This window comes from Lissotriton vulgaris, chromosome 4_1, assembly GCF_964263255.1.
Source record: "Lissotriton vulgaris chromosome 4_1, aLisVul1.2, whole genome shotgun sequence".
Taxonomy (NCBI): Eukaryota; Metazoa; Chordata; class Amphibia; order Caudata; family Salamandridae; genus Lissotriton; species Lissotriton vulgaris.
Window position 1 is genome coordinate 1,989,702,206 of NC_141691.1, and position 13,786 is coordinate 1,989,715,991.

Below are 13,786 nucleotides of genomic sequence, written 5' to 3' on the forward strand. Positions count from 1 at the left end.
CGCAACAGACTCACGTCTATAATGGCATGAGTATGCAGCACAATGCCCGTTTTATGTGCATAGGTACACCCCACCGACACAGAAACAATTATAGCAGCAGCAAGCCAGCATAGTGCTCTGAAACTGCCTGCACAGGGGGCCGCAGCTAATCCATGTGTCTAGGATTAACCATAAGACGTAGTGAAGAGTGTTGGCTGTGTCCAGGACGATCAGGCGTATTAGGTAGGATATGGTGTTGGCTCTTTCTAGGATATTTCCAGGATGATTAGCCATTAGGAAACACTATTGGCTATGTCCAATCATCTGTAACAGGTAGGAAAGAGTGTTGGTTAACTCCAGGACAATAATCCTTAGCAAGTACGAAAGAGTGTTGGTTGTGTCCAGGAAGATCATCCGTGGCACGTCAGAAAGAGTGCTGGTTGTATAGAGGACATTCATCTGTAATCGGTAGGAAAGAGTCTTGACTCTGTTGAGGATGATCATCTGTAATCGGTAGGAAAGAGTCTTGACTCTGTTGAGGATGATCATCTGTAATCGGTAGAAAAGAGCCTTGGCAGGGTCTAGGATGATCACTCGTAGTAGGTAGAAAAGGCTTCCACTCCAGCAGGAGAAAGCTATGGGACACCATACAGGGGAGCCTTCTGTTACGGTGCTTGGTTCTCTTACTGGTGTGAAGGGCAAAGAAATGTAGATCCAGGAACAAAGGCTGGAGCTCCAGAAACATTTCAATTGCGTTTGTTCACCATCTGTCTGTCCCGCTTCTTTTTCTCCATCAGTCTGGTAGAGAAACAAGAATGTGGAAATCATTAAAAGATTCAGTGACTGCTGTAAAAAAAAAAAAAAAGTTGCAAACATTCAGATCTGCAGGTCGTGTTGTGTTTTCTTAACTTGATGTCTTACTCAAAGTTCATAACTGCTAATTATCCTTAAAGATATGCACTGGATTGGTTCACCGGATTTGTGTGCTTAAACAAACAAACCGGCTGTGTTTTGCAAGAATCCTTGCACTGGAATGATGGTCCTATTGGTCTTCTTACCTAGTCTTGATCTGCACGTCGAAATTATTTTCAAACCTCCACCTTTTCAATCCCTCATTTTGGCATTTGGATCTAGATTTGTAACCTGGGTGACGAGATAAAGACTCGGACACCTGATTCATCTTCTGTAAAAAACAAACATTGAAAATGCAATAGGTCTCACCTTTGATTAAGTTAAATCCATTTCCTTTGCTAATGGTATTGTATAGCAAAGCAAATGGCTTTAACTTAATGAAAGGTGAGACCTATTGCATTTTCAATGCTGGTTTTTAATGGCATCCTGTAATTGCGGGGAGTGACCTGACACTCTAGACAGAGTACAAGGCCCACAACTGGACTCTTAAATGGGCCATCCAAGGTATAAAAATAGTTTGTTTTGCCCAGTCCTGTATTCTCGAATGTTCGTTTGATCTCTTGTCTGCTTTGTCTTAGATTTCTCTCTCAGTAGGGAGCCACAGTCCTAAGTGTAGTGTCCCCTTGTGGAGTAGCCCTGTATCTCTTTTTCAAGTTAAAGGCCACAACGTGTATGTCGTGCACATGTATTTTCTGCAGTATATCGTGCTTTTCATATTCTGTGATAAAATGGAAAATACCTGATGACGAAAACTAATAGCTGATAAATGGGGAAAGGCGATAGTTAGGCCAAGTTGAGCATGCGATTAATCTCAAGAACACCAGACGAATGGCCTGCAGAAATCTTTTCTTCAAACACAGCCCCAGTTGTTAAGAGTGTACTAATTGTACAGCTCTTTTATAGATAAGATATCAACGTTCTGAACACATTGTTCTCTTAAGAGCAAGAGGAGTTGGTTAAAAAGACCTTGAAATCACAGTAAAAGTCTGAAAATCACGATAGGGAGCAGAGGCACAAAAACAGGCAGTGATAGAGAGCGCATGTGCAAAAACAAGCTACTACGATAGATAATGCAGGCATGAAAACAGGCAACGAAAGGGAGCACAGGTACAAAAAAAAGGTAACGGTAGAGAGCGCAGGCACAGAAAGGCTACGACAGAGCGCGCGTACAAAAACAGGTAACAATAGGCATCTCAGGTACAAAAACAGGCAACAATAGAGATCGCAGGTACAAAAACAGGCAACAATAGAGAACACAGGTAGACAAACAGGCAGCGATAGAAAGTGCGGATACAAAAACAGGCATTATTAGTCGGTGTTTTCTGTGTCAATCTACGCCCCAACCGGGTGCCCTATTGTACACAAAATGTAAAATAAAAAAATGCTCTTTTACTTTAAAAGAGGCATGTCTCTTTTTTCAACAAGCAAAAGAAATTCCCAGCTTCAACTTCAAATGCATGTTCCCTGAATCTCGATTAAATGACTCTAAGGTACGCACTGAGTCCGTTCTGAGCATAGCGCATTGTATAAGAATTCAGTTGTCATTGTTTGAACTCCTTACAGTGGTATTGGTAGCTCACATCCGCTTCAGAGCGCTAGCAGCAGGACAAGTATACATACATTCATTTTATATATCAGACACATTGCTAACAACTACATATACATGGGGGATGCACAAGCGTCCCCTGAGAGAGACAAAAACGTACATATATACCCGAAAATCGTCAGTCTTCCCCACCTGCCTGGTCCACCTGTGTCCTCACGAGCGCAGCACTCCCAGAACACACTTGTGCGCTCCTTGGTGCAAGCCTGGTCACTCCTGTTAAACCCTTCCGCGCTCATGACGAGCTCAGCTCGTCACGAGGCACAGTGCTAGTGTACTCATGACGAGCTGAGCTCTTCATGACAACACCCATTTATAGTGGTCCTCTGCACAGAAGAAAAATATGTCAAGCAGCAATGGTGTTAATTCCTCGGAGATGCGCTGATGGGCCAGCCCCTTTTTTTTCTTACATAACTGAAGAATCAGAGGGATCGGGTTTGGAAGCAGGTAAAAGTGCTTCCAGTCAGTCAGTGCAAAGGGTCGAAGGAGTTCGGACAGAATGCCTGAGGTTGCCTCGACCATCAGCATTGCAGGACACGTCTCTGGGCCACTGGGTGGACTTGCTCTCAGCTTGGCATCGTGTAACAACGGCTGAATTGTGTGTTCCTCGACCTACTTTAGCCTGAGCTTAGAAACTCACAAGTGAACGAACCCCCTGCCTCTGCGTGCGTTGAATCGAAATGCTTGCGTCCAGTGGCGTAACAAAACTTGAGGGGGCCCCCCTGCAAAGTACATGGAGGGGGCCCTCCATACTCTGTGTCAGTCTAGAGCTCTCCCGGTCAGCGACCCGCCATACTGCAGGGGCTCACCCAGCCATATAAAAAGGATTCTGGTTCCGCCATTGGTCACATCCGCCCTCTCATTGGGCGATTTACATACATCAGTAAATACTGCTGCTGCGCCCGCCAGCATTAGTATATAACACTGCCTCTTGCCGGCCCACCAAGCACATCCACCTACTTGATGTCCAACCTCCAAGCAAAGCCCGCTCAGTTAATCACCTTCAAACACAGACCACTGCTGCCATAACTGCTACTAACGCATCCATTAGTTCTACTCTCACCCCTACCAAACCCGTAGTTATTCTTTTCCGCCCACCTTTAACCCCTTCCATGCTCATGACGAGCTCAGCTCGTCATGAGGCACACTGGACCTGTGCTCATGACAAGGTGAGCTCGTCATGAATAATGGGATCCTGCATTTCTAGCACATGTTTTCTGCTTCTATGTACTATAAGGAAAAGTCTCTTTACTTTCTTTATAAGCTTGCCAGTTTTTAACACAGCTAGGCATTATGCATTATCTCCAGTTTTTGGTTATGACTATGGCCTTTATCTTGGGATTGTATAACTCATTTTGCACACAGCAGGAGTTGCCTTAGCATTCAAGGTGTTAAAACCACCCCTTGGATGTCACTGCAAACCAGTGACTGCCGCCCACTGCTCCCCTGTCCACCACCGACAGAAAGACTGATGGCCAGTCCCCATATAATCACTGCCTGCCAGTAAAGAGAGCCTTTCAGCTGCTGCCCTCCCCAATGCCCCTGTGGTAGTTTAATCAGAATAGTCTTTTTTTGTTTTGGCGCTCCTGAGAGAGTCTCTCAAACCATCCAGATATCCAAATAATTTTTACCTTTAATTTTTAAAACAAACCCTGAATAGAATTATACCGAATCTTAAAAGGACCAATCTGCGCACCAAGATCTAGATTTTTGCCAAATTTGGCCAGATTTCGTTCAGCAGTTTTTCCTGTAGCCCTTCCTAAAGAAGTCTATGGAAAACTTTGGGACCCCTCTTTTTTCTTGTCCCCCCTTGAAATTCACCCCAAAACCTACTATGCACAAACTGGGCAAAAAGTAGCACCTTTTTGGAAAGTTTCATGGAGATCCGTTAAACGGGGCCAAATTTATTAGCAACTCAAAAAAATATGTTTTCCTATGGAACAGCTGACCTAACTATAACTAGTATATATATAGGACTTCTACGTTGATTACTAGCTAGAGGTCTTTAAAGTTTGCAGTTTTTATTATTTTCAAACTTACCAACCACAAATTCTACTAAGATAATTTTTTGAGTTGGTAAAGAGCTCAGTAATATTACCAGCACCAAAACTATTGTTATTTCATCTTTGGACTTTTTCATTTCTAAAATAGAATTAATTATTAACTCTCTATCCACTGTTTCACAGTTAAGTGATTTACGCAATATTGCCTGACTATGCTTCCTTGTAATTTGTCTTATTCACCTAAATTCCTTCGTCTCAATTTCCCTTGATAATGTCTCAAACAGATTACTTTCTATTTTTTGTGGATACCCCTTATGTTCTTGTCCACCCAAAAATCTTTATATGGCTGCCAAAATTCTGATTTCTTCCCCATGCAGCACTCTTAACCCTCCATTTCTTTAAGTATTATTCCTTCTTCAGAGAGAGCCCATTGTAGTATCGCTGCTCAAAAACCCTCTGTTGATCCTCTTGATGCCATATAAATCCATCCTAACTCCTGTGCTCCTCTTCTCAGCTAAAAACGTGGAGAAAGCAATCAATTTTTAACGCTCCTGTTTTCTTGAGTCCTCAAATACTTTAGGACCCTGTTTTTCACCACCCATGGGACTGAGACAGTGCTTACAGCAGCTCTGGATATCATTGAAATGATGCTGGATGATGGTGGTGTCACTATCCTTATTTTACTAACTCTCTCCTGAACTTTTGACTTTGTTACACTTTCAGCATTCCTCTCCTGTTTTAGCATGATGGGTATGATTCACAACACTCGAAAGTTGAAGACATCTTTTTTGACTAGCGTGGTACAGGAGGTATCTCCATCCCAGATTAGGTCTGAATTTTGAACGTTATGTTATGAGATCCAAAAAGACCCTCTTTTCAGTACTATCTTTAGATCCTGTGGGTTCCACTTCTGTGCTCATGTCGATGACACAACAGATTCTCCTTTGTTTTGGCAGAGCCCAAAGTACTGATTCTAGCAACTTCCCATCTTGCATGATCCTCATCTTCAGTGGGATGGCCAATGACACCCTTAGGCTTAATTTTAGCAAGACCTAAGCCTTGATCCTTCGCAGCCCCCATTAGCAGTGGACCTCTGATTTGTGGCACAACCAAACTGGGTTTGCTTTTCACCCCAGTTAACTCAGTAAGAAATCTTGTCATTTTCTTCTCTGCTCAGACAAATACAGTAGCTAGCACATGTTTTCTGCTTCTATGTACTATAAGGAAAAGTCTCTTTACTTTCTTTATAAGCTTGCCAGTTTTTAACACAGCTATGCATTATGCATTATCTCCAGTTTTTGGTTATGACTATGGCCTTTATCTTGGGATTGTATAACTCATTTTTGTACCAGGTGCTAGTGCTGGATATATGTCTGGTTTGAGGTGGCACTTGCCCTCGTTTTTAGGGACCAGGATTTATTTTTCATCATCGGATTTTGAAACAGAGAAACAGAGAATAGGCCAGAAAGGGAGTAGGAAGAGAAAGAAAGCAATATGAGAACAGTGACCAAGGGAAAAACAGGGATGAAATAAAACTTGCAAGAGTAAGATCAAAACACTGACATCTAGTAATAGAAAGAATCAATTTCTGCTGGTACATCGAAATGGCAATGCTCAAAGCCCGGTCTATCTTCAAAATAGGTTTACTCTTTATATTCCACCACAAGCCTTCACTCTGCTTCTCAGTCACTCTTTAGTCTCACCTACACCAGATGTGGCTGCCTCGTCCAAATTATAGAACATACGCCTTCTTTTTTTCCGCATTACTAGTAATCATTTTTGATTTCACAAAAAAATCAGTTTTTCTGGCCTGCAGTCCTCCCTTTATTAACAAACTGTGATTAAAAGTCCAGCTCAGGACACGTTCAGGCAACCATTGAGCTTTAAAAATGAAACAAATTGGAGTCATTATATGCGGGTGCACTGGAATTATGCGGCAGAAGAAGACCAAATTGTATGGCAGGGTTCACCAAAGTAGGCGGCAAGGAAAAACTAATTATGCGGCGTAATGCAGCATCTTTGATGATAGTATTAATTATTTAAGACTAACACTATCCAGGAAAATGTTTCATCTCATTAGTACCAGTTTAACTTTCAATTCCAGCAAAAAGAAACTGAAAGGTAATCAATCAACTTTTGCAATAGGTCTACCACCACATGGCAACACATGTTGCTGCATTTTAGCAACCTTTTATTTGTTTGAACTAGAAATATTTTAGGGATAAAAGATGCTGATTAAGCATCTGATGACAGATTGTGTGGCAAATGCGGTAAATACATTCTTATGTGGAAAACACTGGGACTGCAGGATCTCACAGTTCCAGTGGTCCTGATTATATGATATATGGTGCTTTCATTTGATGCTCCTCAACCGTAGACATTGCTTAAGCAAAGTTACTGAAGAGATAAAAACTTCTAAATTAAAGCACACAGCACACCTGACCGAAGGAGAATATGGCATGAGGCAGTCTTTCATACTAGGAAGCCGTTAACGTCATAGAGGAAAGAGTTATTTTGGCAGAGCTATGGAGGAGGGAGATGCCATGAAAGAGTTAAATTTGGAATTATGGGGAATTATTGTATTACCTTTCCTCCTATGATTACTGTATTGTATTCCAATTTCATTTATACAGTGCTTATGACTCCTGACGAGGCGTTGAAGTGCTACATGCCAAGCAGTAGGCTACTCTGCAAACCCAGGGTTAGTAGTTAATCCATGCATTTACTAACCAATAATGGAAAATATTAATTAATAAGCACTATTCAATTACAAATTGAGCATACTGTGTCAACTCTTAAACTAACTCGCATTGAGCTCGGCTGCCAGACTCAACTCATTCCAGATCTGTGACCATTTAACGGTCTTCAAACCCATTTCAGGACAGGAGAAGAATGTGCCAGCGGCAGAGCTACTGGCGTGAACTTCTAGTCCTCTTCTTGGCCAATGATGTTTTTACTTATTTTACAGCATCCTCATAGATATAAAAAGAAATAACTGGACACATAAAACATGCCAAGCATTTTAACATAAGAGGTTGTAATAAAGACAACGTGCCCATTCATCACCACGCAAGTGTCCATCTTTGGCATTGCTATTATAAGGCATGTAAGGACAGACTTACAAGCCCCTTGCGCCTCTTTCACACTGCCGTGGCGTCTTTACAACGTGACGCATCTGGGAGATGCATCACGTAAGGCCGTGTGTCACATATAGGCGTTCCGGCGCTGGGGGGGGGGGGGGGGGGGGAGGGCCGGGGGGGGGGGGGGGAGGGGAAGGGGGGGTGGAGGAGGGGAGGGGCGTTCCGGCGCAGGTACGCTTCCTAAAAGTGGCTGAGCTAAATTGACAAGACGTCAAGGAGTCATTTTAAGCCCATGCCGTGTCAAAACCCTGCGCCTGCTTGAAGCAGGCGCAAGGATTGACGTGGCATTTTAAGGATAGGGCACCCCCGAGCCTTGCTGGAGCTGTGTCACGCTTGGGCGCAACTCCAGCAATGCCCCCCTTTACGGCAGCAGATGCGTCACGCATCTGTCCATTTTTGCCCCATGATGCGCAGCATTGTAAATGCAGTGCATCCATGGTGGCGCAGTAATGACACACAATAACTAGCGCATCCCTGCTGATTTGCAGGATGTGCCAGTTATTGTAAATCTGCTCCAGTAATGATGAACAGGGAAAAGACAAAAGCACATACAGAATTTCCAAAGGTTCTTGCTGGAGTGACTTTCTTCTCTCCAAATACAGTTTGAACTGTCTCATTAAATAGGTGTACCAAAGTAAAGTTGCACCAAAATGAAAGGGAACTATAAAACAAATTCCTCAATTTATCTCACGTGTCTGACCATGTAGTTCATCGGCCCATTGAGTGCGCCGATCCTTTACTAGTGTGCACTAATCACTGCTGCTGAGTTACTTCTCCACTTGTTCCCAAGTGATTTTCTTACTGCAAACTAAAGCCAATGAATGGATCATTTAATCTTTTCTAACAGCAAATGAAAATGCCTCATTTTTTTCCGATGTCACACCTCCACCAATCAAGAGTCGAATAAACTTGCTGATATTTTCAAGAGTAAGCTGAATAAAATGAATGCATTTGTTTCTCAGATTTTTTCCTCACACAACCTCGTTTTTGAAGGAGCAGTGGTGAAAGTCGTCTTTCTACCTCTGCAGATACTAAATAATGCCAGCTGTTCAACTCTTCATAAACTATCACAGATGGTTGAAACTCGCACCTCAGACCTCACTGTAGTGGAAGCAAGTGCCCAAAATGAGACATGCTTTCTGCAGTGAAGTTCTTTCCTCTCAAACCAACTGACAAAACGTGGGCTTCACATTAGCACGAGGGCCCCCACCCAATGCTTTTTCCGGGCCGGGCGCGCTCTGACTGAAGAGAAACAATGTATGTTGATACTTTGTTTCTCTTCCGTCAAAGGTCAGCAGCGCTAGGAGCTCAGAGCAGGCTGGAGACTGCTGTAGCTGCTTTAGAGAGGGAGAGAGACACACAGCTCTCTGCAAGAGCTCAGCTGAGGGGGGTCCCCTTCATCTACTGAAGACTGGGGGCCGCCCCGCACCGTAGGGGCTGCGGGGGTGTTTGTTACTATAGAAGTTCAAAGCGCGCGAAGTGTTGCCGTTTTGCATACGTCGTGCGTAGCCATCATCAAGCAGTCATGGATTTGAAGGAGCATCTAACTCGGTGTATGGTGGGACTTGTAGTTTCACTCTTCTCATTGGAAGTAAGGGACTGAAACTACTGGTGCTGTCCTCCTGGCTAAAATGGCACAACTGTCTGGATGTGTCAGTCGTGACTTGGTACCATGCCCATCAATGTAGGAAACATGTGTACCATAGCATAGCGCCCTAACCAATGCAGACACAATTTTTCCAAGGAATAACTCAAATAAATCTATTTACAGAGTGATTTATGTATCACCTACTGAATGCAAATGGAACATTATCTAACAAATTTTATGTAGTGCAAACTCGATCCGAAGGTTTCAGAGCGTTTTACATGTGCACCAGTTGCATTACAGAAATGAAATACATCGGCTCACTGAAGTGGTGATCGAGTTTCAGTGGTAGAACCAGCTTGTGGTCCTCGCGCTGTGGTCGAGTCAAGCAAGTCCCAGAAGGGAATTCCAGATGACAATTGAGGAGCGCGAGAGGCAGCGGTTAATGGTGGTCTTTCTCAAGATTACAGACTTCTGACTGTCACAAACTTCCGTTCACCCCCATGAGTCTTATAACTGTACATTTGTCAAATATAACTTGTGTGTGCACTTTGTGAATGTGCCTGATGTAAAACGTGATTGTGTTGTGTAGTACTGTCCCAAAATAATGAGCCCGCCTCTCCCCGGGACGATTTACAGAACTAACTTAAGCCAAAATCCGAAACTTACTACTTTTGGTATTCACAGAAAGCATTTAGTAGTAGTAAAGTTAGAATTTTGTCTTAAATTTGACTTAAGACACACTTAAGATAGTGTTAAGACAGACTTAAGTTAGGATTTTGTTTTAAGTCTGTCTTAAATCTGTCTTAAGCCTGTCTTAAGTCTCTCTTAAGTTTGTCTTAAGTCAAACTTCAGACAAAATCGTAACTTTACTACTACTAAATTCCTTCTGTGAGTACCAAAAGTAGTAAATTTAGGATTTTGTCTTAAGTTAGTTCTGTGAATCGGCCCTCCTCGTCTCAGCTTGATATATATAATCATGTGGATGTGACGTAGGGCCTCAGCTGCAGACTATGGAACTGGAGACCGAAGGTTCGAGTCTTGGCGGACGCTGAACAGTCTGGGAAAATTACTTTGTTTACCCGTGCCTAAACATAAATAACAAGCATTTGCAATGCAATGTCCAATTGCATTGCAAATGCTTAAGTTTAAAGCTGAGCGTGGCGCCACTTCACAGACACCGCGCTCGGTTTCTTCATATATTTCTTAACTTTAACACTGAGCTCGGTGTCCTTAAAGCGGGCGCGCGCTCAGTTTCTAAGTTAAGTTAAAAAAAAAAACACAAACAGATCGCGGTGCACTGTCATTAGCGAGTAGCACCCGCCATTGTCCAGTGAGTACTGTGTGAGCAAGCGCCTCCATTCTTCCACATTGTTTAGTAAAGAAAATTGTTCTCACACATTAATTAAAACATCCCGTATAACACTGCCAGTAAAAGATCCAGTCCCCGTGGGTGGGACCAAAAGTGGACAGAGTGGTAACCAGGAGGGACTAAGAAGCCTCCTTTACAATGAGAAGCCACCTTTTCCCATGCACTATGACACAAGCCAATAGAAATGATAGGCAGGGCTTCAAGTCCCCTTCCTGAACCGTATTGATTTCAAGAAGACCTCAAATGCCGAGAGCAGCGCTTGTGCCCTGCTATCGCCAGCCGAGACCTAAAAACTACAAACGAAAGCGCTCGAAACTCATGAAAATGCTCAAAAACATATAGTGGGAACCCTTGATTACCTGCTGTTATCTTCTTCTGTGTCACAAAGCACTTCAGTAACTTTTGTAGGGGGAGGGTTATTCATGAAGTTTTTAATCAAGAGTGGGAGAGCACTATGCAGGAATTGCACACAAAGAAAAGAATATTTGGAGTCTGATATCTACACAAGAAGTCTTCGTGCTTGAGTAAATGTTAGATGATAAATGTTGACATTTTTAGCAAAGCTTATATGCATTGGGGGTAGGGGGTCGGGGTGGGGATTCTTGTGTTTAGAACACATTGAGTTTGGAGTACTCTGTTAATACTGAAAGATTTATTTTACTTGAGAAAGCCATTGGTTTCAAGCCTGATCAATATGAAGCAGATATTCGTATGCAGATTGTGCTTTTTGGTGCAAATATGGAGGGCTCTTAGTAGATTAGGTATTAGTCAGCCTTTGGTGTTTGTTTATGAGGTGGCTGGCAAATAGATAAGAGGTGGGCCTTGTCTTATCTATGTGGGTGCCAGGTTCTGGATTCTGGGGATGTGCATGCATTTTTTCTTCATCATATGGACCTTTAGTTGGAAAGTTTCCTTTATTAATAGGTTTTTCAGACCTACCCAAAGTAGATTGTGGGCTAAATATGTGGGGTGAGAGAGGCGCTAGAGGGCGCACTAGCTAATGGCCGCACTCTAGCGTGGCTCTGGCAGCCTGGCCAGAAAGATCCTGCATTTATCCTGTTCCCCTGCGAATAGACGCCCAGAAATCGCTGCACTGGTGGCCCAACCTGTGCTGCTGCTCCGGTCCAACTTTGGGAGCGATCCGCCCTCGGAAGCCTGAGATACGGGGTTGAGCGTCCGGACCGGTGGGCGCTGTTGCTGTGCACTGCGGTGGCGCCCGGACATCGGCCCACGCAAGGCCGCGGCTCTCCACGAGGCGGCTAGGCCTTGGGACTGAGAGGCCTGTATCCTGGATGGAGGGCGAGGCTGGCGACCCTCGAGGGATTGCGGAGGTGAGTCTCTCCCCCTGCGGAGCCGCTGCAATACGTGTGGGGGCTCTGTGCTGCTCCGGCGCCCTTCACAGAGACCGGGAGATCATCGCGGGACGCGCCTGCAGCCGCCGTGTGGGACGGCCATCTCCCCGCATCCCCGCTACTGACACCGATCACTGCCGCCACCTGGGAGCGGGGTCCTGCTAAGCACCAGCGGACACTCAGAGGGCATAGTGGCTGCCCGGACTGCGAATCCTGCTCCGCGCATGTAGCGCGTTGACCTCCTCCTAGCCCCAACGGCCTGCCGCCACCCCTTGTTGACTCTCCCTGGGCTCCGGACCGCGGTGTCGGCCGCGGCCGCCCACCTCCCATAGCGGATACGCCAGTGCGGAGATTCTTGTGACGAGGGGCTACCTGGGTCAATCGGTGCACCGAGGAAGGGACACCCCTCTGTACGGGGCTGCCGCTCGAGGGGGCCATCGACGCGCACTCTCTGGGGGCTACAGACACGTGCTGAACAGCCAGTTGTGGTGCCCGGGTGGGTGCCTCCTTTCGCGGCACTATGGGCAAGAACGACAACAAGCAGCCCAAGCTATCTTTCGAGCCGGCGACTGCCAAGAAACCGCTGCGCAGCACGACGGGGACCGGCGGAGCCCCAGGGCCGTCGAACGCTGAGCCCCCCACTGCCCCCATGGCCCCAGAACTTAAGCTGATGATGGAGGAAATGCGGCAGGGCTTCGCTACGATAGTCGACAAGGTCGACCGCCTGTCCTCCAGAATGGATGGGGTTGCACAGAAACTGGAGGTCCATGAGGAGCGCCTGGGGGAGGCGGAGAGACGCATTTCTTCCTCTGAGGACACTGCCGCGTCCCACGACACGCGCCTCACCAGAATGGATAACATCCTAAGAGTGATAGCAGCAAAGAACGAGGAGTTGGAGGCGAGGAGCAGACGCAACAACATACGCGTCACGGGGGTTCCGGAATCCACCAACACTGGACGCATGGAGGACTATGTGGAGCACATCCTCCTCACGGCAGTGGGAAAGGAGGCCTTTTCCAGCCAATTTATCGTCGAGCGGGCGCATCGCTCCCTGGGCCCGGTCCCGAAGCCGGGGATGCAGCCGCGTCCCATCATTGCCCGGTTACTTAACTACCGGGACCGCGACACGGCATTGCGGGCAGCCCGCACGGCTCGGAATCTAGCTTGTGACGGAGTGCAGTTTTCCCTGTATCCGGATTTTACACCGATGGTGCAGGACCAGAGGAGGAAATTCCTAGACGTGAAGAAAAAACTGAGGGACATGCAAGTGGACTATGCACTACTATACCCGGCGCGGCTCAGGGTGACCCACCAGGGTAAACAGCATTTTTTTACAAACCCACAGCAGGCCGAGGACTATGTCCGTAAGCTGCGCGCCGCCAGGAGGGACAGGCGAAACGAGGGTGACGAAGAGGCAGACGTTAACCCGGCTGACCACGTGGATCCTTAACTGCGTCCTTCTGGACGATGGTTTGCTGGCTCTGAACTATGGATTAGAGATTGGACTCAGATTGGAGATGCCTGCTGCCGGTGTGGGGATCAAGAACTGCCAGTGATGGCTCTTCTGGTAGGCCTGCTGTTCTGCGGGTCACTGGTGAGCGACGACTGCTTTGGTATGTACCCGCCCCTCTGCTGAAGTTGTTCTAGAGTTGTCCACACTGGAGGCGGAATTTACACTGAACTGGGTAGCGATTGCTCCTGTGATAGACCTCCTGAATCTTTTGGTATTTTCTCAGGCATGAGGGGAGGGGATATGTGGAAATGTCTTGTCATATGGGTACTAACCTGCAGGGGTAACATATGCCAGGCATCACCCCACCTTCTCTATCTTCTCCGTATG

General features: G+C 45.8%; 1 protein-coding gene across 1 annotated transcript in view; it reads right to left on the reverse strand.

Annotated features, from left to right (window-relative positions):
* Positions 1-590: 590 nt before the first annotated feature.
* Positions 591-13,786, reverse strand: part of LOC147724808 (1-phosphatidylinositol 4,5-bisphosphate phosphodiesterase gamma-1-like) — a 731,250-nt gene continuing 718,054 nt past the window's right edge. The window contains exon 33 of the mRNA XM_086966316.1: positions 591-777. Coding sequence (XP_086822442.1) covers positions 726-777 — 52 coding nt within the window. The 3' untranslated portion in view covers positions 591-725. The remainder of the gene's footprint in view (positions 778-13,786) is intronic.